Source organism: Gobius niger, assembly GCF_951799975.1.
Source record: "Gobius niger genome assembly, chromosome: 10".
NCBI classification, from domain to species: Eukaryota; Metazoa; Chordata; class Actinopteri; order Gobiiformes; family Gobiidae; genus Gobius; species Gobius niger.
The window spans coordinates 1,397,897-1,422,029 of record NC_136861.1 but is presented as its reverse complement, the minus strand read 5'-3'; the positions used below and the strand labels follow the sequence as shown (position 1 = coordinate 1,422,029).

Below are 24,133 nucleotides of genomic sequence, written 5' to 3'. Positions count from 1 at the left end.
AGGTGAACTATATTGTCAGGCGTAATAACACCTCAGGAGCACTCTGTGCAGAGAATTCTATAGGAGTGAAGACGTTGAAGTGCTTTAAATAGGGGAAACAGGGAAGAGCTTGGTCGCTTCTAAAGACCAGGGAGGTACACATCAACTCCACTAAGCTCAGGTAAGAACATGTCTCAGTGTGGAAAAACGGTGGCCTGTTCCTTTAATACACTTGTATAACAGTAAATGGAGCTTTTGGCCGCCGTTCTCTTGGAGGATGTGACGATGCACAAAGAGCAAAGCGTTTCCAGTGCGATGTTGGCACTTCATCTGCTTAGTAGAAATATTAAACCTTTTTTAATATGTAGGCCCGTCTCTAAAGCACTGTTATGTCTGCCGGCTAACGGAAACCCTGCGGGATGCGTGCTGCTGGCTCTTTGGGATCAGTTAGCTTGTTGGAATCGTCTATAGAATCATCTCATTTTGTGACTGTCACTCCATCGTGTGCAGTTCCTTTAAAGGTGCATTATGTAACTTTTTGTGCAGAAAATAAAGCGTAAAAACATAAAACGTAAAATGACAGAAAACTTGCAATACATTTTTTTCCATATTCATGCCAGTAATCTACAGCAGAAGTTTCAAACTGATATCACTACATGTATGTGTTCCCCTGTTCACATGTTATGTTCCCCACTCTGCCTCTGCCTGACATGTGTTTCCTGTGCAGGAGTGGCAGTATTCGGATACTCCTTGTCCATGTCCATCGGGGGTATATTGGCCTCCCGTTACCTGCACCAGTGCATGCTGCACGATGTGCTGCGCTCGCCCGTGTCCTTCTTCGAGCGCACGCCCAGCGGGAACCTGGTGAATCGCTTCTCCAAAGAGATCGACACCATCGACTCCGTCATCCCCAGCATCCTCAAGATGTTCACAGGCTCCATGTTCAACGTGCTGAGCTGCTGCGTGGTCATCCTGACCGCCACTCCTCTGGTGGCCATCATCATCCCCTTCCTGGGAGTGCTCTACTTCTTTGTGCAGGTAAAGTCATGTGGGCTCTCGGACCTCTGACCCATTATTTAACACTGCATTGCAAGAGGCAACATTGACCTAAAACAATTTCAAAATAGAAATGAGTCATATATTTCCGTCTTACTGCATGGGACTGCACCAGGTTTGACACAAACTGTCCAACAAGTCCCTGTTTACTAGAGAAATACTCCGTGTGAATACAGTGAGAGGACGTCCAGGGCGCCTCGTGACAGAAACGTCTGCTCTGTGCATTTTTAGCAACACATCTACAGACCCATTCTCTCTGTCCTCCTCTTCAGGTTTAGTTTAGCACACTTTATCTTTGAGTTTAGTTCTCTGAGTTTGGTTTGCTCGTCTGGAGTGGCCTGAAGCGTGCACTGCTCTGGGGCCTCATTTACAAAACTGCGTGTGTGTGTGTGCGTTGATAAAACCCTGCGTATGCGCCGTTACGCACACCTGACCACAATCTCTCTTTCACTGATTCCACGTGGAGCAAAAAGCTGTGGACATCACGGCACGCCCTCTGCCCGCCTCCATTTGACCATTAAAGGCAATGCAAAGGGACTTATGAATGAGATTTCTCTAAACGCGGTATGAGGAATGGGTTTTAAGGAAGGCGAGTGACGCAGAGGGAGGGGTCAACTCTGCTTCTCTGATCACATGTACTGGCATCTTATTGTATATTCCATCAACAAAACTTTATGTATAGAAGAGGACGCAGTGTCCGGGTGGTGTGAGTGAGGAGAGGTCAGTGTCCGGGTGGAGTGAGTGAGGAGAGGTCAGTGTCCGGGTGGAGTGAGTGAGGAGAGGTCAGTGTCCGGGTGGAGTGAGTGAGGAGAGGTCAGTGTCCGGGTGGTGTGAGTGAGGAGAGGTCAGTGTACGGGTGGTGTGAGTGAGGAGAGGTCAGTGTCCGGGTGGAGTGAGTGAGGAGAGGTCAGTGTCCGGGTGGTGTGAGTGAGGAGAGGTCAGTGAGTGAGGAGAGGTCGGTAGCACAGTGGTTAGCGCCTCCGCTTCACAGCTAGAAGGTCCCAGGTTCAATTCCCACCAGGACGGGGCCTTTCTGTGTGGAGTTTGCATGTTCTCCCCGTGTCTGCGTAGGTTTCCTCCGGGTACTCCGGTTTCCCCTACCACTAAAGGGGAAATAGGTGAATCCTCCAGCCAGGTGATTCTGACCATCAGCCTGGCTCCACATCATGGAGATGGGTCCCCGGGCGCGGCACTGCCGTCGACCACTGCTCCTTACGGGTCACCCCAGTGGCATCGAAGGATGGGTTAAATGCAGAGGACAAATTTCCCTACGGGGACAATAAAGTATACAAACAAACAAGGTCATGTGACCCGAGCTTTGGACCTAAACCCAGTTGGTCAGACTTTTGTCCAGGGATGAGTCAGTTAAAGCACAGAGTTACAGCCGGATCAGTCCTGCTTCCCGTGTAAGGCCTCAGCTCCAGTGCACATACGGGTATGAGCGTGCACGTTTATGCGCACCAATGAAGACTTTGTAAAAGGACACAAACAGGTGGTATGTTTTGCACAAACATCATAAGTTGTTGGTGCTAATTTCACTGAGACAAACGCAGAGAGTGGCACATGGCACTGGACAGACCGGTAGAAGCCCATGTTTCATATCGGGCTCCAGGTTGGTGCTCTGAGAGAACCTTCAGAAACATTGTGGTGATGTTTGTGCGAGGAACATGTACCTGGTATAATCCTGATGTTTCTTTATTGCCAAAAGGGCATGTGAGTATTAAGCACCGGAGTCCAAGTCCAACTTGAATAAACTATAGTGCTCAATTTCTTCATGATCTCATGTAGCCAGTTTAAACACTTCCATTGATTCTTTTCTCCTCACGTTGTTTGTATTTGATCACCTGTAGTAAACTTTTACTGCTCCACTGCACCCTCTGGTCTTGATGTATTTATGAAGCCAGCTCTAATATTTACTCCATAAACGCCATGTCATCTGTCAATGTCATCTTAGCTCAAATGAGCTGTGCAGAGGCCACGGGGTGTGGCGCAGCAACAGGCCTCATCACTGCCTGAATAAAATATATATATATAAAATATTATATTATGGGATTCCTTTCTTAAAATTCCAAAAAATTTCTGTAAGAAAGGCAGGGCAGGATTCAGGGGCAGGGCCGATCCATGGGTGCTGCGGGGCTCGAGCACCCACTGAAATCTTTGGGCACCCAGACAAATTTGCCCTAATTACGACTCAATAGATATACTGTAACATCTAGATCATGAGCTGTCACCTCCTTTTCTCATAAACACGCGTTCGAAAGATCGATTCTGACTGGGCACCCACTGGGGAAAACATATGCCTCATGCGTGAATTGCTATAAAACCTCTCCCAAGTCCTAACTCCGTGAACAATACCGTATTTTGCATGATTTGTCCCTTTAACAAAGTGTCCGGTGTCTCCGCAGCGCTTCTACGTGGCCTCGTCTCGGCAGCTCAAGCGGCTGGAGTCCGTGAGCCGCTCTCCCATCTACACTCACTTCAACGAGACGCTGCTGGGAGCCTCGGTCATCCGCGCCTTCAGGGAGCAGAAGCGCTTCATCGGGGAGAGTGACCTGAGGGTGGACCACAACCAGGAGGCCTACTTCCCCAGCATTGTGGCCAACAGGTCAGACTCCCCAGCGGCTCATACCAGGGACACTTCCACACGCGTGTTCACTGTCCCCGTCCTCTGCAGGTGGCTGGCCATCCGCCTGGAGTTCGTGGGGAACTGCATCGTGTCGTGTGCGGCGCTGTTCGCGGTGATGGCGCGGAGGAGTCTCAGTCCTGGCATCATGGGCCTGTCCATCACCTACGCCCTGCAGGTGACCTCACTGTAACAGTGACCAGCAAACCTCTGGAGCCTGAACTATCAAAGGGCATTACCCTTTTCTGAAACATGGTGTCTGTAACAAAGTCAATTTACTGCACTACTCTACTTAAGTAGAGCTGTACCTTATTACTTTTACTCCACTACATTGACAGATAATGTGATCCCTCCTAGGGCTGCACCATTTTGATAAGAAAACTAGTTGCGATTATTTTCTTTCTTTTTTTTTTTAAGACAAAAGCGACTCAATGTGCTATTTTAATGTTTTATATATAGCCTGTTTTATTTTTCATACAATTGAGCATTGAGTTGTATATAAACTTCTCAAACTGCTGTTAAAAATCACTGAACTCATTCATTATATTTCAGCTTCATCAGCAACAAGATGCAAATCTCAAGATGCACAGAGGCATTTCATAGAGTCGTCAAATAAACGTGGTGCTCTAACGCTGCTATTCATATATATATATATATATTCATATATATCCTATTCAGCCACATAAAAGCATTCTCTAAATCATACGCTGCAAAACACTGCTTGTTTTATAAAAATCTGCCTCATATTATATTTGTTATTAGGCACGGCTTAAAGCAAAACTCCTGCCCCTAGAGGCCATAAGCGCCACTGCAGGTGTGGCAGCATGTTGCGGTTTTGTTACTCATTAATTGTCCGTAAATACTACGCAGACAGAAAAGACAAAGGGGGAGATTGCACATTGTTCCACAACACAATTACACAATGGAGATTTTCTTTTTCCCTCAAACTTACTACTACGTGATCAGTAAAATGAGACAATCAGACGGGCCAATCAAACATGAATTTCTCATACTTTCTTTCAATAGATATTCCGGTGAAAACCCCGAAGTAGAGCCGCTCTGAGCAGAGCTTGTGTAAGCATGAATTAGACTTAAAACTCGAAGTGCTGACTGTCCCTCGCCGCCTGGCGGCTCGACTCGTTTCCTGACTGCCGGGTAACACTAAACAAAGCAACCACACTACACTAAGGACAAAGGCATAATGACAATTCATGACCATTAGGTGTCTGTGTGTGGGACTTCTAACAGGAGGCATTTGCATCTACAGCATTACGCGCATATATAAACACTAAACTGTGTTTGAAAAGTGTTGGAAACTACATTCAGAGTCCGTAGTCTTATTTCACTGAGAAAGTGTGCTCTTAAGCGCTGATATATCACTAAAGACTGAGTCAAAAGAGAAAGTAAAACGTGTCTGCGTTTGGCACCTCATGTCGCCGTCTCCTCGTGCAAGTTTTCTTCTTTCTACAAATATTGTCTAAAGTTAAATCCCAAAACCAAAGTGCTGGTCCTGAGTCCACCATGTCGTGGCTGCGTGCTCCGCCTGGCCTCTCGTAAGCATCCATAACACACATCAGGGGAGATGAAAGACGCCCCAATCAATCAATCAATAAATCAATCAATCAATCAATCAATCCTTTTCGTAGTTCCTCTGGGGGTAATACAAGTTACTTAGTTCTGCTTTAATACAGTGAACCTAGCGTACAGTGATGAGCAGAGGCAAATACTTTTACCACATTCTGCTCAGAATGATATGATCATTTCGGGACCTAATCCGGCCAGCAGGGGGCAGGACACCCTTTGTTTGTTCCTGCGTTGAGAACAGTTTGCAGTTTGTTTATAGCGACTGCAGCGCAGACAAACTTGATTCTTTTGCAGAGACTTTTAATTGGCCAGCAAAACTCAAACGGCGGAGGAACAAGGCAGGAACAAAACAAAACAGACGTTACAGCAGCAGCTCAAATACTTTCTATTCCATATATCTCTATAAATGTTCCATTCCAACGCAAGAAGTCCATTTGTCAATGTGTTTGGTTCATTTTAAAAGCCTATTAATACTCATTCTATGAGCAGTAGGTGGCGCTGTGCAGTTGTATTATCAATACCACTGACTCACAATAAGGATGAATGTCTGTCCCTGTAAAGGATTTTCAATTCATTTATTTGACACTTATTTGAACTGATTTGCACTCTCGGCTGTATTTGCTCCTTTAGGATGTAACGATGTTAGTTTAAGGTTTGGTGTGTGAATAGCTCCGTGCCAGCTCAGTGGGTGATCGTAGCCCTGTCCTGTGTCTGTGTGCAGCTGACCGCCTCCCTCAACTGGCTGGTGCGCATGTCCTCGGACCTGGAGACCAACATCGTGGCGGTGGAGCGAGTGCGCGAGTACAGCCACACCGACAAAGAGGTCTGACTCTGACACACAGGTCCTGCTTTCTGCTCACGTCCACACAGAGACAGACCATCAGACCGGACTTCACACGCTCCACTTTCACAGCCTGTGTACATTGTATGCTTGTTTCTCGGCTTTCATGCTTTGTTCGTCTGTCCCAGGCTGAGTGGACCGTGCAGAGCCCCGCCCCCCCTCCTGACCCCTGGCCCTCCACAGGCTGCATCCAAATCAGGAACTTTGGTCTGCGCTACCGCCAAGACCTGGATATGGCCATCCACAACGTGTCCATCAGCATCACCGGGGGAGAGAAGGTCTGTGGAGTCTGTAGAGTCTCCCAAAGCTGCTCCAACACAGCCACAATATAAAACACACACTGAACAAACACTGAAGGATGTAATTGTTGCACTGTAGACATCTCTAAAGAGGTTTCTGTTATGTGTGTGTTGTAGGTGGGGATCGTGGGCAGGACAGGGGCGGGGAAGTCCTCTCTGACCATGGGGCTGTTCCGCATCATCGAGGCTTCAGAGGGCCAGATCCTCATCGATGGAGTGGACATCTCAGAGCTGGGCCTGCACCAGCTGCGCTCCAGGATCACCATTATCCCACAGGTCACTGTTTAGTTAGCATTTTGAAACTCAAACAAGTCCTTCCTGAGCGGAACAGATTCAGGTTATCAACGATACAATCATCAGTTTTAAACTTAAGACTTACCATAACACATAACACAGCAGCTTGGTACATTTGTTACAGATGTTTGTAGAATGAACCCAAAGAAAAGGAAACAATTGATAGAATGAAGTAAACCTGAAAAAGCATTACTACGTCGTTAATCTTTGTTTTGAAGATGTAATTAGAGATTTATCACAGGTTTACACTGTAGGTCTGTCAGGTATAGGTTAAAAAAACAATCTAATGCTGTTTCTAATGATTAAATTCAAAACATTTGAATCACACTTTTGACTTGCGTAGGGACAGGCATATTATATTCTGTGTAATATCGTTTTATTTATTTTTTCTTTATAGTGTAGTGTGTTAAAAAGCTGGAGTGTAGAATGGGCCAGTTGAGAGTTGGCGATAGCCGTCGCTCAACAAGCCCTCTCCCAGTGACCCTATCGACCCTATCTTTGTGTCCTATGCTGCACACACATATACAGCCACATGTGCCACAGGCTGTTCCTATGGAAACGAGGACAGCGGTTGAAGAGCTGCATTTTCAAAGTGCTGGACAGAAACGTGAACGTCTAACTCCAGGACTTCCTGTTTGTAAAGTGCCGTGTCCCCTCCCCCCAGGACCCGGTGCTCTTCTCGGGCTCTCTGCGGATGAACCTGGACCCCTTCAACAGCTACAGCGACGAGGAGCTGTGGAGGGCCCTGGAGTTCAGCCACCTCAAAGCCTTTGTCACTGGGCTGCCGGACAAGCTGGAGCATGAGTGCAGCGAAGGAGGGGAGAACCTCAGGTAGGATCATTTGAAAGGTGTCAGTACGTTAGGGACATTTGAGGAGTTTTGGCCTGAATAATAATAAAAACACATTATTATTATTATGGTTATTGTTTTTATAATTTGTCTCTCGCGAGTTCAGCGAGGCCTGTCCCGACTCCTGTGTGCAAACATGTTTGAGGAAACTGATCGCCACCTCCACTTCTTCCACACAGTGCTCCCGCTGGCTCCCTCTAAAGCACCCTATCTGGCTCCCTCTAAAGCACCCTCTCTGGCTCCCTCTAAAGCACCCTCTCTGGCTCCCTCTAAAGCACCCTCTCTGCCCCCTCTAAACCACCCTCTCTGGCTCCCTCTAAAGCATCCTCTCTGGCTCCCTCTAAAGCACCCTCTCTGACTCCCTCTAAAGCACCCTCTCTGCCCCCTCTAAACCACCCTCTCTGGCTCCCTCTAAAGCATCCTCTCTGGCTCCCTCTAAAGCACCCTCTCTGGCTCCCTCTAAAGCACCCTCTCTGGCTCCCTCTAAAGCACCCTCTCTGGCTCCCTCTAAAGCACCCTCTCTGGCTCCCTCTAAAGCACCCTCTCTGACTCCCTCTAAAGCACCCTCTCTGGCTCCCTCTAAAGCACCCTCTCTGGCTCCCTCTAAAGCACCCGCTCTGGCTCCCTCTAAAGCACCCTCTCTGACTCCCTCTAAAGCACCCTCTCTGGCTCCCTCTAAAGCACCCTCTCTGGCTCCCTCTAAAGCACCCGCTCTGGCTCCCTCTAAAGCACCCTCTCTGGCTCCCTCTAAAGCACCCGCTCTGCTCCCTCTAAAGCACCCTCTCTGGCTCCCTCTAAAGCACCCTCTCTGGCTCCCTCTAAAGCACCCGCTCTGGCTCCCTCTAAAGCACCCTCGCTGGCTCCCTCTAAAGCACCCTCTCTGGCTCCCTCTAAAGCACCCTCTCTGGCTCCCTCTAAAGCACCCTCTCTGACTCCCTCTAAAGCACCCTCTCTGACTCCCTCTAAAGCTCCCTCTCTGACTCCCTCTAAAGCACCCTCTCTGGCTCCCTCTAAAGCACCCTCTCTGACTCCCTCTAAAGCACCCTCCCTGGCTCCCTCTAAAGCACCCGCTCTGCTCCCTCTAAAGCACCCTCTCTGGCTCCCTCTAAAGCACCCTCCCTGGCTCCCTCTAAAGCACCCTCTCTGGCTCCCTCTAAAGCACCCTCTCTGGCTACCTCTAAAGCACCCTCTCTGGCTACCTCTAAAGCACCCTCTCTGGCTCCCTCTAAAGCACCCTCTCTGGCTCCCTCTAAAGCACCCTCTCTGGCTACCTCTAAAGCACCCTCTCTGGCTCCCTCTAAAGCACCCTCTCTGGCTCCCTCTAAAGCACCCTCTCTGGCTCCCTCTAAAGCACCCTCTCTGGCTACCTCTAAAGCACCCTCCCTGGCTCCCTCTAAAGCTCCCTCTCTGGCTCCCTCTAAAGCACCCTCTCTGGCTCCCTCTAAAGCACCCTCTCTGGCTCCCTCTAAAGCTCCCTCTCTGGCTCCCTCTAAAGCACCCTCTCTGGCTCCCTCTAAAGCACCCTCTCTGGCTCCCTCTAAAGCACCCTCTCTGACTCCCTCTAAAGCTCCCTCTCTGGCTCCCTCTAAAGCACCCTCTCTGGCTCCCTGGCTCCCTCTAAAGCACCCTCTCTGACTCCCTCTAAAGCACCCTCTCTGACTCCCTCTAAAGCACCCTCTCTGCTCCCTCTAAAGCACCCTCTCTGCTCCCTCTAAAGCACCCTCCCTGGCTCCCTCTAAAGCACCCTCCCTGGCTCCCTCTAAAGCACCCTCTCTGGCTCCCTCTAAAGCACCCTCCCTGGCTCCCTCTAAAGCACCCTCCCTGGCTCCCTCTAAAGCACCCTCCCTGGCTCCCTCTAAAGCACCCTCCCTGGCTCCCTCTAAAGCACCCTCTCTGACTCCCTCTAAAGCACCCTCCCTGGCTACCTCTAAAGCACCCTCTCTGGCTCCCTCTAAAGCACCCTCTCTGGCTACCTCTAAAGCACCCTCCCTGGCTCCCTCTAAAGCACCCTCTCTGGCTACCTCTAAAGCACCCTCTCTGGCTCCCTCTAAAGCACCCTCTCTGGCTCCCTCTAAAGCACCCTCCCTGGCTCCCTCTAAAGCACCCTCTCTGGCTCCCTGGCTCCCTCTAAAGCACCCTCTCTGACTCCCTCTAAAGCACCCTCTCTGGCTCCCTCTAAAGCACCCTCTCTGCTCCTCTGGGGTTCCAGCTGCGCATCTTTATTAATATCTTGCCCCATTGACAGATTTCTTGAAATTAGACTCAAATAAAAGTACTTCTTTCAAGATGACTTTTTAGTAGTAGTTTAGGCATTTGACTTGCTGCCACCTGCAGAAACATTACATGGACTATGTCAAATGAAATATGCACATATATGTTTATGGCATTAAGGATATAGTATTTGAACATGAACATGGCATTACAAAGCATTATATCTGACTGTTTAAACCCTGATCTTGCCCAAAGACACAGCGACAGTCTGCCGCTGCAGCTGGGATTCAAACCGCCAACCTTTCTGTTCTAAAATGACTTGCTGTCCCACCTGAGCCACTGTCGCCCATATTTATAACTATGCTATGTTGGCCTACATCAGCAATGGGGTCAGTGCAGAGAGCTCTGAGCAGTGTCAGCAGCTGTCCCGGGACGTTTTGGTCTGAAGGTGCCCTGCTGTCACATTCCACAGACTAGAGTTACTGCCCTGCTACCCCCGCCCCCCCTGCCGGCTCCTCCTCCGGCACCATGTCTTAACGTCATAACAAGTGAAAGCTCGACTGCTGCTTTTATATGCAGATACTGCAGGTCTACAATGAAGCAGCGACCCAGATGTTTACATACGCTTTATAAAAAGACATGAAACCAGAATTAACTTTTAATCAATTCAATTAGTCAATTAGAATTCAAAAAATATTTCTATTTGCTAAATGCCAGAAGAATGAGAAATCCAATGAACGTGGCGCCTTAAGGTGTCTTGAAATGACACCCAAGGATGAACCAGACTTGTGCTTCCAATTTCATGACATCGTCATCTGGGCTTTCCCCAATTGTTTAAAAGGTGTAGTAATCTTAGTGTATGTAAACTTCATATCAGAGGTATCTTATGTACAATAAGTAAAAGCAAAAATCTTAAGGGGTGGAGTTATAACAATAAGGAATAAGAATAAATAAAAATAGGATAAAAATTAGAACAGATTATAAAAAGTCAAACATCTGGGTGTAAACAGTCCTAGTGCAGGATGTCAATAAGTGATGCTGGTACAGGGAATAAAGTGCAGCTGATACAGAGATTATTGCACGTAGTTTTGCAAAGGGGGGTTACTGTACATGTTGCTTTACAGTCTTGTTGTACAGTCTGTGTCTCAGTCTGCCACTGAAAGAGCTGCTCAGCTCCTCTACTGTCCCGTGCAGTGGGTGGGAGGTGTTGTCCACGATGGAGGTGAGCTTGGCTTATACCCTCCTGTTCCTCACCTCCTCCACAGAGTCCAGGGGGCAGCCCAGGACGGAGGAGCTGGCCCTCCTGACCAAAGAGAAATCATTTTGAAAGTTAGAATTTACCTAAAAAAAACAAAACGTTAATTCTGGATTCATGTCAGAAACAGAGAAAAAAAAAAGCTAATATCTTTTTTATATAGTGTATGTAAGTATCTGGTTCCTACTGTCAAGGCACACTCAGGTCAATGCACACTCCGGTCAATGCACACTCCGATCAATGCACACTCTGATCAATGCACACTCAGGTCAATGCACACTCTGATCAATGCACACTCAGGTCAATGCACACTCCGATCAATGCACACTCTGATCAATGCACACTCAGGTCAATGCACACTCTGATCAATGCACACTCTGATCAATGCACACTCTGATCAATGCACACTCAGGTCAATGCACACTCCGATCAATGCACACTCCGATCAATGCACACTCCGATCAATGCACACTCCGATCAGTGCACACTCCGATCAGTGCACACTCAGATCAATGCACACTCCGATCAATGCACACTCCGATCAATGCACACTCCGATCAATGCACACTCCGATCAATGCACACTCTGATCAATGCACACTCAGGTCAATGCACACTCCGATCAATGCACACTCTGATCAATGCACACTCTGATCAATGCACACTCAGGTCAATGCACACTCTGATCAATGCACACTCAGGTCAATGCACACTCCGATCAATGCACACTCTGATCAATGCACACTCAGGTCAATGCACACTCTGATCAATGCACACTCTGATCAATGCACACTCTGATCAATGCACACTCAGGTCAATGCACACTCCGATCAATGCACACTCCGATCAATGCACACTCCGATCAATGCACACTCCGATCAGTGCACACTCAGATCAATGCACACTCCGATCAGTGCACACTCAGATCAATGCACACTCCGATCAATGCACACTCCGATCAATGCACACTCCGATCAATGCACACTCCGATCAATGCACACTCTGATCAATGCACACTCAGGTCAATGCACACTCCGATCAATGCACACTCAGGTCAATGCACACTCTGATCAATGCACACTCAGGTCAATGCACACTCTGATCAATGCACACTCAGGTCAATGCACACTCTGATCAATGCACACTCCGATCAATGGACACTCAGGTCAATGCACACTCCGATCAATGCACACTCCGATCAATACACACTCCGATCAATGCACACTCCGATCAATGCACACTCTGATCAATGCACACTCCGATAAGTGGCCAAGTTATGGAGGGCTTTGAAAGTGATGAGGAGGACCTTGAACTGTTGAGGGACGGGGAGCCAGTGGAGGTTCTGAAGGACAGGGGTGATGTGTTCACGGAGGCGGGCAGCGGAGTTCTGGATGTACTGGAGTTTGTTGAGGGGTTTGGATGGTGAGCCGTAGAGGGCGCTGTTGCAGTAGTCAATTCTGGATGTGATGAAGGCATGAGTCAGAGTTTCAGCGGCGGAGAAGGTGAGGGATGGGCGGAGTCGTGATATGTTTTAGAGATGGAAGAAAGCAGTCCGGGTTATTTGCTTGACGTGGGGTTCGAAGGAAAGAGTGGGGTCGAGGAGAACACCGAGGGGACGGAGTGACGGTGGTGCTGTCGAAGTTGAGGCAGAAGTCCTGAGCAGATCTGGTGATGTTTTTTGGGCCGATGATGATGATGTCTGTTTTGTCACTGTTTAGTTTTAGAAAGTTGTGTTTCATCCAGGTTTTGATGTCACTCAGGCAGTGGGTGAGGGTGGATAATGGAGTCTATGGATGTGGTGGAGATGTAGACCTGTATGTCATCAGCGTAGCAGTGAAAGGCCGTGACGTCGGATGATGTTGCCAAGAGGGGGAGGATGTAGAGGATGAAGAGGAGAGGACCGAGTACCGAACCTTGGGGAACACCCTGAGATAGGGGGGGCGATGGAGGAGGAGCAGCGGTTGATGTGGATGAACTGTTGCCGGTTTGAGAGGTAGGACTGAAGCCAGGACAGAGCAGAGCCAGTGATGTTGAGGTTGGATTTGAGGCGGGACAGGAGGAGGGAGTGACTGATAGTGTCGAATGCTGCGGTGAGGTCCAGGAGGATGAGGATGCTGAGGTGGCCAGAGTCTGAGGAGAGCAGGAGATCATTTGTGACTTTAAGCAGGGCTGTTTCGGTGCTGTGTTTCGGCCGAAAACCGGACTGGAATGGTTCGAACAGACTATTGGAGTTGAGATGGGTTTGAAGTTGAGCAGCAATGACACGCTCTAGAATTTTGGACAGAAATGGTAGATTGGATATGGGCCGGAAATTTGCAGGGTTATCACGATCGAGACTAGGAGAGGGGATGGGATCCAGCGAGCAAGTGGGAGTTTTCATGCCTGATAGAAGTTTTGTCAACTGAACAGAGGAGATGGGCGTAAAATCTGAGAGGTGCTGATTGGAGCTGGGAGGTGAATCAGGGGGAGCTGAGTGAGCAGAGGAGAGATCGAGGGAACTGTAAATGGTGTCAATTTTGGACTGGAAGAAAGATTGAAAAGTATTGCATTTGGCTGTGGTAAAGGATGAGATGTTGTCGTGTGGTTTCAGAAGTGAATTGATTGTTGAGAAAAGAGATTTGGGGTTTTCAGAGTGGATGAGGTTTGACAAGTAATTGGAACGGGCAGAATTTAGGCCATCTTTGTATTGCTGTATGTAGTCTGTGTAGGTTTGGAGATGGACAGTTAAACCAGACTTCTTGTACAGTCTCTCAAGCTGGCGTTTATGGGATTTCATTTTATGGAGCTCAGGGGTGTACCAGGGGGCAGTGTGTTTGTAGGAGCCAGTTCACCAAGACAGGAGGAAAGAGTGTCGTAGTGGGTGACCAGTTCAGATTGGTTGCAAGACGATGGGGGGAGGGGGGGTTACCAGTTTTGTAGCAAGTAGAGCAGAGAGAGCAGAAGGTTTTGAGGTTCCGGAAAGCTATTTCACGCTTGGTTTTGGGGACAGCAAAGGAAATGTTCATGCCCAATGTGATGGGCCAGGTGATCCGATATGAGAATGGTTGAGAGTTCTCAAGCGATGCAATATATTCTTTATGATAGAATCAATGTGTGGTTTTATCATCCCAGAGTCAAAATGAAGACCCAGATATTTGAATTGGTCAACGTTTTATATCAGAGTTTGGTCTAAAAATGTAATGGTTTGGTCTAAAAATTGTTTGCTATAGCTGGACCTTTCCTATGTTTTTTTTAACATCTTATTGAGTAAGAGTTTGTGTAGTTCATCCATTTTTGAACCAAGCTGAAATCAGTAATGTGCGCTGAATTTGGAGAATTCTGGATGAGTAAATGACAGTATCAGCGTATAAATGAATTTGTGAGTTAACGCAAACCTTTGGCAAGTCGTTAATAAATATCGAAAGCAACAGAGGACTCGGAGAGGATCCTTGCGGAACATCTTTATCAATAATCTTAAAGTCGGAGGTGCATCTTTGGTGTAAATATGAATTTAACCAGAGCACACTTTGTTGAGAGAAACCAATAGCATATAATTTATCAAGCAAGAGATAATGGTCTACCAAATCAAATGCTTTGGATAAATCTATGAATATAGCGCCTGTTTGTTTTTTTGAATCTAAGGAGGAGAATATGTCATTTGAGAATTTTAGTAGAGCGCTTGTTGTGGAAAACCTTGGTCTAAAACAAGACTGATATAGAGACAAAATATTAGCGTTGATTATGTAATCAGACATTTGGTTAAAAACGACTTTTTCTAATATTTTTACTACACTATTAATGATGGAAATTGGTCTGTAGTTATTTATATTCCATGACAGTGGTGTTGTCCAATTTATTTATCAATCTTTAACAACATGTACAAGGGTTAGGCCAAGACATGTTTTTTTTGGAAGACAAATCTGTGCCCAAGCTTTAACTTTCTGACTGATGTCTTGAGATATTGCGCCAATATTTTTCCACATAGTGTTCTTTCTTCATGATGTCATCTATTTTGTGAAGTGCATCAGTCCCTCCCACAGCAAAACACCCCCACAGCATGATGCTGCCAAAAGAAGTCTTCAACATGTCCCCAGGCAAATCTACACACATTACACCAGACGGGACTTCCTAACATTTGCGCATCATTGCAAGGCTCAAAAACTCTATGAACTCTGCTGGGCCGCTACCGCCCCAGTTACTGCCTCGGCTCCTGGGCTCAGTTAAGGACCTCCACTTCGTTAGGAAACTCGGGTCTGTTGGGGACATCGGGTCAGTTGGGGACCTCGGGTCAGTTAGGGACCTCGGGTCAGTTAGGGACCTCAGGTCAGTTAGGAACTCGGGTCAGTTAGGAACCTCAGGTCAGTTAGGGACCTCAGGTCAGTTAGGGACCTCAGGTCAGTTAGGGACCTCGGGTCAGTTGGGGACCTCAGGTCAGTTAGGGACCTCAGGTCAGTTAGGAACTCGGCTCCTTTCGGGACCTCGGCTCTGTTAATGACCTCATCTCTGTTCAGTCACAAATCACTGGCGTCTTGTCACTTGAGCGGCCGGTTAGGGACTGGCTGTATTTCACTTTGGCAGGACGACTCCTGCAGTGTGCAGTATCATCTCCCTGAGGAAAGGCTTTGGAAGTGCAGTTAGAACTGCAGTCACTTGGCTAATATAACCTGCAGGGTCCTCAGTCTCATTTGGTTGTTTTTATTCATTGTTCAAACGACATTTGGACAACCCCAAGCCTTCAAATAATGTTTGCGTCCTTCTACTTCAGATTATGTTGAAAATATATTTAAATTGCATACTCTTGCTGTGGATTGCTGACATAAACATGCGGACATATTCACAAGATATTAAAGGAACAGGCCACCGTTTTTCCATACTGAGATAAGTTCTTACCTGAGCTTTGAGTCGAGCTGAGTTGATCCGTCCCTGTCTGGTCTTTGTGCGTGTGGAAGAGCTTGGTCGCTTCCAACTTCACCCAGTTTGGAGCTATAGGAAGCCATTGGGAGAGGCCAAATGCTAACAACATCTTTGTTCGTGCCCTCAGTCACCCAAAACGACCAGACAGGTACGCATCAACTCGTCTAAGCTCAGGCAAGAACATATCTCGGTATGTAAAAATGGTGGCCTGTTTCTTTTAAGTGGAATATTAATTCAAAAACAAGGCCTGCACTGCATAAAAGTTTTCATTCATTCACATTTCTCACATTTCTGCCTAAATTTGGTCACTAAATGTGGTCTGATCTTCATCAAAATCACAGGAATGACTAAACAGTGTCTGCTTAAACTAATACCATAAACTAATTCAATAAACTAATTCCCCCTCTTACAAGAGGAGCAAAATGTGTTGCTTTGAGTTCTTTTTACAGTTTGTTTATGAGCATAATGGCTTTACATGAGGAAATTGGAGCCTGTTGATCAACCATCCATAGACACACTCCTGGGACATATTTTTTCATTCCAATCACTCAGACTCAAAGGGGGACCCACTGACAGCACATCCAAACCATTTACAGAGAAAAAATAAAAAAGGTCTGGTTTCTAGACATGAATAAACCAGTGCTGCATGGTTGTAGTATCAGGCTATAATAAAGACAAGGGAGGGAAGGGGTTAAAATGGCCCAAACTAATAATGACATATTTTTTACATTAAAGTGAGGGGTTGATCGCATAAAAACTGGAAGTCTATGGGTACACAGATTTCCGAAGCACTCCAAGAGGGTACAAAACTTCTCATGCAGTCAAATCTGATCAGAACCAAATGAAACGGGTATGTTTAAAATCATGTAAAAACACACCTCCGTGATCATTTTTATGGGAATTGGAAAAACCACAGCAAAAGTTATCGCAAAAAGTATACCATCCGATACGCAGATTTCCCTTAACAAGGCACAAGGGTTAAGTGTTTTACTTTGTTACTGTCCACCACTGCTCCAATAAGTAGAGAGTGGTAAAGTTGCCTAGTGAATTGACGTGACCTGACCGCCCTCCTGTGGTCCTCTGTGTGTGCAGCGTGGGGCAGCGGCAGCTCCTGTGCCTGGCTCGCGCTCTGCTGAGGAAGACCAAGATCCTGGTTCTGGATGAGGCCACGGCGGCTGTGGACATGGAGACGGACCACCTGATCCAGTCCACCATCCGCTCCCAGTTTGAAGAGTGTACGGTGCTGACCATCGCCCACCGCCTCAACACCATCATGGACTACACCAGGTACAGCGCCCGCCGTCATTTACTCAGGTGTAGTCCGTCCAACATTACGACCACAGCAGCGAGAGAAAGCCTCTGAAGATGGAAGCAAATCATCCCCAGTTCAATCACCCCGGTCCAGTCGACAATATTTAAAATGTCTTGCACAATGAACTAGGGCTGGGTGATTTTAGAAAAGAAAAAAAAACACAATTATTTTCCCCATTTTTTGATTCAATATTTTGTTTTAAAGAAATGAAAACAATAAATGTGGTCTTTCCTGGACTAGCACATAAACAGATGCTGCGACCAAAGTGAAAACTGCAGCTGATTCAGCAGGAAAAACACACTTCCCCCCTTTCCCTGGCCAAGCAACACACAAACATCTGCAAAGGAGACACACAAAAGTGGAACGCCTGAAGAATGTCAGACATCGACAACGAGCGCAGAAATACGAGTAAACAGCACAATTATAAGTATAAAAGACGATCAAACTTACAATTCGCTGTTAAAGTCCAGCTAATCCACGGCCGGTTTAGCATCCCGATGGCCCTGTGTACGAAACTGTTCCTAACAACAATCAGCATGCACCTACGTTTCACATTATAATAAATATAATTTGAGCTAGCTTCACTGAATAAAAGAGTCGGGCCTGAATTATTTTCTTGGGCTATTACTGTCCCATAGACAGACAATGATACATAACCAACACGATACAGAACAAAAGCCTCTTTTCCACTGGCAGACACTACACAGCCCAGTGCCTGGTCAAACCGGTTTGGCGAGCTGTTCCACTGCAGAGCCAGGGCCAAACTGGTCTGACCAGGTATAGGTTTAGGACCGACCTCTGGCTGTGGCTAAAGCGCTGAACCGAGACTAACGTGACAAGCACAGACGCCTCTGATTGGCCAACGAGAGAGAGGACAGCCCTCTATTTCACAACATCATACCGCTGTTCTAAAAGGGGATTTTGCCGACATTAGCACAACTTTAGCTGGTGTTATCATAACATGTAGCTTACCTTCACAGTTGTCTTTTAGCTGCTTCTTTCCTCTAGTATTAGCCTTGGCTCCTCTGAATGATTCCTTAACTCCCACCAGAAGGCAGCATTTGTTCTCATCACGACTTACAAAACAGCATGCTCCTCTGTGGGGGTACCACCCACAACAACTGCAGTTGTGTACGTGTAGTGGAAACACAAGCGTGTTCTGATGCGTGGCGAGTACATAGATGGTGGAAAGTTTGACCAAACTGACCCCAATGTGCCTGGGGCTGCTCGACTGCTCTTCCCCTGGCAGGCCTGTGTGTACGCCCTCCAGGTGGGACCAACTGCACAGCTGATCTCACCTGTGTCCCGTCTCCCGCAGGGTCCTGGTCCTGGATAAGGGCCAGATGGCGGAGTTCGACAGTCCGGACAAACTGGTGGCTCAGAGAGGACTCTTCTACAACATGGCCAAAGACTCCGGGCTGCTCTGATAGCTGCTCACAAGTCTCCGTCACCCGTACTCCGTTGTTACAAAGAAAAAAGTTTTATTTATCTTTTTAGTTTCATTAACGTTTGATTTGTGAAAAAAAAGAAAAGTTACATTGGTCCAAAAGGTAATGGCGGACGATGACAATACAACATCTCATTGTTTTTCTAATTGGGATCTTTCTGTATTGTTGATTCTGTGGTGACTCAGTATGGAATGTGAATTTTAAATGTTTAAATTTTATGCTTTGTTTTTTTTTAACACTGGAATAACATAATATATTTTTTGTCATCGATTTTCAGACACTGAATAGTCCACATTATACAAAGTGTTTTGAATTCAATTAACTGCATTGTTTTTAATTATTTCAAATTCAACAGTCAGATGGTGAAATTCCCAGAGAGCGTCCGGGACTCAGGAACTCTATGTCCAGGACGTTCTGTGTGAATTTACACTTTTCAATTTAAGATTTTTTTTTAATTGAATATTTTAAGGTTAAATTTATGTGTTTGAATGTAGACTATTGAATTGCAGGTGTGGAAAAAGAATGCAGTGAATATTTAAAAGGCACATTTTTTTCATTTGGAATTTAAAACACTTTGAAACATGTGTAATGAATATTCAGCGACTCAAATTTGGGGACCAAAAACATCAAACATGTTATTTCAGTGTTAAAAAGATGCAAAACAGAACATTCACATTTTGTTGACACAAAGAATGCTCCATAATTCAGGTCTTTTACTTCATCCTAAACTCCAAACACATGCCCCACGCACTCCTGCTGCCCTACAAAAAACAATCTTGAGGTGGGATTTAAATGACTCGAATTTAGAAGTTGAAGTTGCTGATATCGAGAATATTTTGCTATTTTTGTAACTTTTCTTACTGGTTCTGAGGTCATCTCGCTCAAAATAACAGTCAAACTGCCTGTAGGACAAATGCTATTTTCTTACCTCACTGGCAAATAAGCCTGGTCTATTAAAGGCGCGTTATGTAACTTTTATGTTGAAAAAAAGTTGATTATGCACTGATATTAGTGCATATGGATATGGGTGGTTAGCTTGGCGCCTTTACTTTCCATCCCAGTGGCCTCTAGGATGCTCCCGGATCGATTGTTGTTAGGGTTTCTGGTAAGTTTTCCGATCAGAAAACCTACCAAAAACCCTCAAAAACCTGGAAAGTAAAGACGTCAATCTAACCACCACAAACAGCCACGAGGTCATAGAAAGTTCAAACACGCACAAAGATCAGCTTTTTTTCCCCGAATATAAAGTTCCATAATGCAGCTTTAAAACTAAGATTGAGGAACTAGTGAAATCATCTCGGTTAATCCAATGGAAATCGATAATAAACTCATCAAGATTGTTCTTTTGCAGCGTATTGACAGGACTCCATCGAGTGAGTGACAGGAGGATTCAACCAATCACAGTGAAGTGTGGATTCTCAGAAGAAGCAGTTACTTGAAAAAAGATAATATAGTTTTAAGAATTGTGATCAAATCCAAATCGCGCTCTAGGAACATTAATATAAGTTATATGAGTTATTATTTATCTATTTATCGAGTTTGTTTTTCAATCGCCCACCCAAAACACAATCTCCTGAATCTGTCTCATTTTGACGAGAGCTAGTTCAATATCAACACAAAATGTCATGGCAGCTTTCCATGAAACGCTCTGTGGAAGACTTGGTCATCCGATTGTGAATTTTTGACTGTTGAGTTGAAGTTTTAATTTTGGTAACGCTTTAGAATACGCCCGCGAGTTCCAGGTGTAAGTGCGGGTAACAAGAAACTAATTACACATGTAAGTACAGGTACTCTTGCAACTTGTAACAGGGGAACAATATATAACAAGGAAGTACATTGTTCCCCCTTGTTACACTTTGTACTTCCTTTTTACACATTGTTCCCTCTTGTCACACCATGTACTTCCTTGTTATACATTGTTCCCCCTTGTTACACTTTGTACTTCCTTTTTACACATTGTTCCCTCTTGTCACACCATGTACTTCCTTGTTATACATTGTTCCCCCTTGTTACACTTTGTACTTCCTTTTTACACATTGTTCCCCCTTGTAACACTTTGTACTTCCTTTTTACACATTGTTCCCTCTTGTCACACCATGTACTTCCTTGTTATACATTGATCCCTTTTGTCACACCGTGTACTTCCTTGTTATACATTGTTCCCCTTTGCGACACTTTGTACTGCCTTGTTACACATTGTTCCCCCTTGTTACACATGTAAGAATACCTGTACTTATATGTGTAATTACTTTCTTGTTACCCATACTTACACCTGGAACTCGCGGACTGTATTCTAAAGCGTTACCTTAATGTTTAATCATTTGAAATGAAAAACCGAGATATTAATAATATTTGGTGCATATTTATTAATACTTTAGATACAACAGCTAAATTCAGGGGTGAAAATAATTCAAAACTGACTTTTCAATGTATTACTTTGGATATTGAAAAGGTGAAGTTTTAATTAATCTGAGCCTGCACAGTGTTGGGCTCAGATTGATCCACAGGGATTAGTGGATTAGATTAGAAACAAAAGATAGGAATAGGACTGGGAGTTTTTTTTTATGTCAATACTTTAACGATACCTATACGAAAATATTTGTCTTCTTGAACCAGAAAAAAGGAACAATAATGTGTGGGAGATCTGCAAGTTTACAATATGGGGTTCATGTTTAGAAATGAGTGGAAAAATTGGGAGTAATTTGGGGGGAAATTGTGGCAAAAATAAGGAAATATTTAAAAGCGTCAAAAAGGAATAAATGCGGGGGAAATAAGGAAAATATAGTCCTAAAAAAAATGGGGAAAATGAGGCAAACTTAGGCAAAAAATAAATAATGGACCAACAGCATTAAAACTTTGATCTAAAGATAGAAGATATTTTTTTGTGTGTATTTTTCCGATGCCAGACTGGTGTCATTTAATGGTACCCGAGGTGGGAATATGATAATCGAGCAGAAAAGGTGCTTGTGCATAGGAAGTTTAAAACGTTAGAATGGGATGATGATGATGACGAAATATAGAATATACACAGCACATGAGTAATAATAGAATCAAATGAGCTGAACATATTGCTGGGCTGCTGTGTAGAGCGTGGTACGAACTAGAGCTCCTTTGCTCCTCTCCAGCGCCCTCTACAGCCCGGTGCAGTGGGAGCAGGAGTGTTCATGGTGTCCTCCTGTCGCTCGCCGTCACAAAGTGTTTAGAAAATTCACAATCTGATGACGATGAACAAGTCTCCCTTATCCTTTCAGGTCAATGTTACAGTCGCAGTAGGTCAGGAGCGGTCGTGCCTTGTTCTCCGGTCCACCGTCCAGCTCCGTCTATATCTTTATGGAGGAGGCGTTACAGACTTTCAGAGTGCATCTGGTTTGGACAGAATGATATTGAAATATGTTTGATTTTATTAGATTTTTCCTTTTATGTTATAAGCCAAATATGTAGAGAATATGAAACTTTTAAACAAAAATGTACCAAAATCACATTGCGTTAAAAGTGTTTGAAATATTGTTATAGACCCATTTGGGGAGTGGAGGGATAATCGTGTTCTGTTGGTCAGTGCTGTGGCTATTTAAAAAAAAAAAAAATAAAATAAGGAATGAAAAGGAGAGACCGGTATAGCCATGAGAGATTTGCACTTTTTATTTCAGGGAGAAGAATCTCTAAACTTCAGTTGAATGTATTCTATTCTGCTGTAAATATACATGTTTGTACTTTGTAATTTAAGTTTATTTCTAATAAAATATAAACTACCATCGATTTGAGTTATTTTTTACGAACAATAGCAACGTGTGTTGTTTTCGTCAAAACAGGCCAAACAAGGCCAAAGCGAAATCAGAATATTTTGTCCCACTATATGTATAAAAAAGTGTCAGTACCCCTTTAACTTTTCGACGTTTTTCCACGCATTGGACCACCAACTTAAATATATTGTGAAAGACACACACTAAGTGACACACGATCACAAAGTGAAATGAAATGTATACATAATTTACATTCTTTTTTTATAAATAGAAAACTGAAAAGCGTGATGTACAAAAGTATAGGCACCCTTAGTCAAACCAACTGCCTTCAGAAGTTTCCTGATGATTTCTGAATGATCACTTGACCCAGTGACTAAATAGAGTAAACCTGTGTGTCTAATGTCAGTTCAAATACAGCTGCTCTGTGAAGGTCTCAGGTCTGTTAGAGACTATTGTGGAGCAGAAGCTTCATGAAGAACACACCAGACAGGTCCGGGATCAAGTTACTGAGAAGTATTAAGCTGGGTTAGGTTATAAAAAGATTTACAAAGTAGTTAAATACACCATCCAGGAATGAAAAGAGTCTGGCATCACTGCAAACCTACCAAGACCCGGCCGTCCTCCTAAACTTACTGACCGCACAAGGACAGCACTGACCAGAGCTGTTACCAAGAAGCCTGTGATGACCCTGGATGAACTGCAGAGAGACACAGCTCAGGTGGGGGAAACTGTCCTCAGAACAACTATTAGTCGTACACTGCACAAATCTGGCCTTCATGACAGAGTGGCATTTTTAAAAGAAAACCATTTGGAATCCCGTTTGCTGTTTGCCAGAAGACACATGGGGGATACAGCAAGTATGTGAAGAAGGTGCTTTGGTCAGATGAGACCAAAACCTTTTGGCCTAAATGCAAAATGCTATTTTTGGTGTAAAAGTAACACTGAAAACACCAGCCCCACTGTCAAACATGGTGGTGGAGCACCAGGCTCTGGGGGGGCTTTTCTTCAGCAGGGACAGGGAAGATGGATGGGGCCAAATACAGGGAAATCTTGGATGAAAACATGTTGGAGCAAAAGACATGAAACTGGAGCTTCACCTTCCAGCAAGACAATGACCCTGAACATGAAGCCAGGGCAACAATGGAAAGGTTGAAAATAAAAACTATCCATGTGTTAGAAAGGCCAAGTCAATGTCTAATTGAGAATCTGTGGAAAGATCTGAAAACTGAGCTTCACAAGCGCTCTCCATGGAATCTAACTGAGCTGGAGCTGTTTTGCAGAAGAATGGGTAAAAGACCCTGAAGATGTGCAGGACTGTTAGAGACAAACCCCAACAGTCTTGCAGCTGTAAATGCTGCAAAGGCAGTTCCATCTACACATTGTATTTCACTTCTGGATTGTGTGTCACTTAGTGTATGTCTTTCACATAAAATTTCAATTATATATATTTATGTATGTGAAAAATATTGAAAAGTTAAAGAAGTACTGATAAAGTAAGATAAACAGAAGTGTTGAGGGCGGCGTTTCCTTTGCCTTGAACTCTGTCTACAAACATGTGGATGTACGTAAATCATATGCTACAATGCTATTCATAGACTACAGTTCAGCTTTGAACTCAATGGCCCCGGCAAAGCTACTTCACAAACTCAAATTCTTTGGACTTGATGATGCCATTTGTAAATGGATTTTTAATTTTCTGACTTGTCGACCACGAAGGGTCAAAATCAACGCTTGAATTTCTGAGACCCTG

General features: G+C 45.1%; 1 protein-coding gene across 1 annotated transcript in view; it reads left to right on the top strand.

Moving 5' to 3' along the window:
• abcc1 (ATP binding cassette subfamily C member 1 (ABCC1 blood group)) overlaps nucleotides 1-18,721 on the top strand; it is a gene marked incomplete at its 5' end in the record, with an annotated part of 54,805 nt that extends 36,084 nt beyond the window's left edge. Inside the window, 9 exons of the mRNA XM_079565438.1 lie at nucleotides 707-1,017; nucleotides 3,441-3,640; nucleotides 3,710-3,836; nucleotides 5,964-6,065; nucleotides 6,212-6,361; nucleotides 6,500-6,658; nucleotides 7,341-7,507; nucleotides 16,976-17,170; nucleotides 18,514-18,721. Coding sequence (XP_079421564.1) covers nucleotides 707-1,017; nucleotides 3,441-3,640; nucleotides 3,710-3,836; nucleotides 5,964-6,065; nucleotides 6,212-6,361; nucleotides 6,500-6,658; nucleotides 7,341-7,507; nucleotides 16,976-17,170; nucleotides 18,514-18,622 — 1,520 coding nt within the window. The 3' untranslated portion in view covers nucleotides 18,623-18,721. The remainder of the gene's footprint in view (nucleotides 1-706; nucleotides 1,018-3,440; nucleotides 3,641-3,709; nucleotides 3,837-5,963; nucleotides 6,066-6,211; nucleotides 6,362-6,499; nucleotides 6,659-7,340; nucleotides 7,508-16,975; nucleotides 17,171-18,513) is intronic.
• Between the last annotated feature and the right edge of the window lie 5,412 nt (nucleotides 18,722-24,133).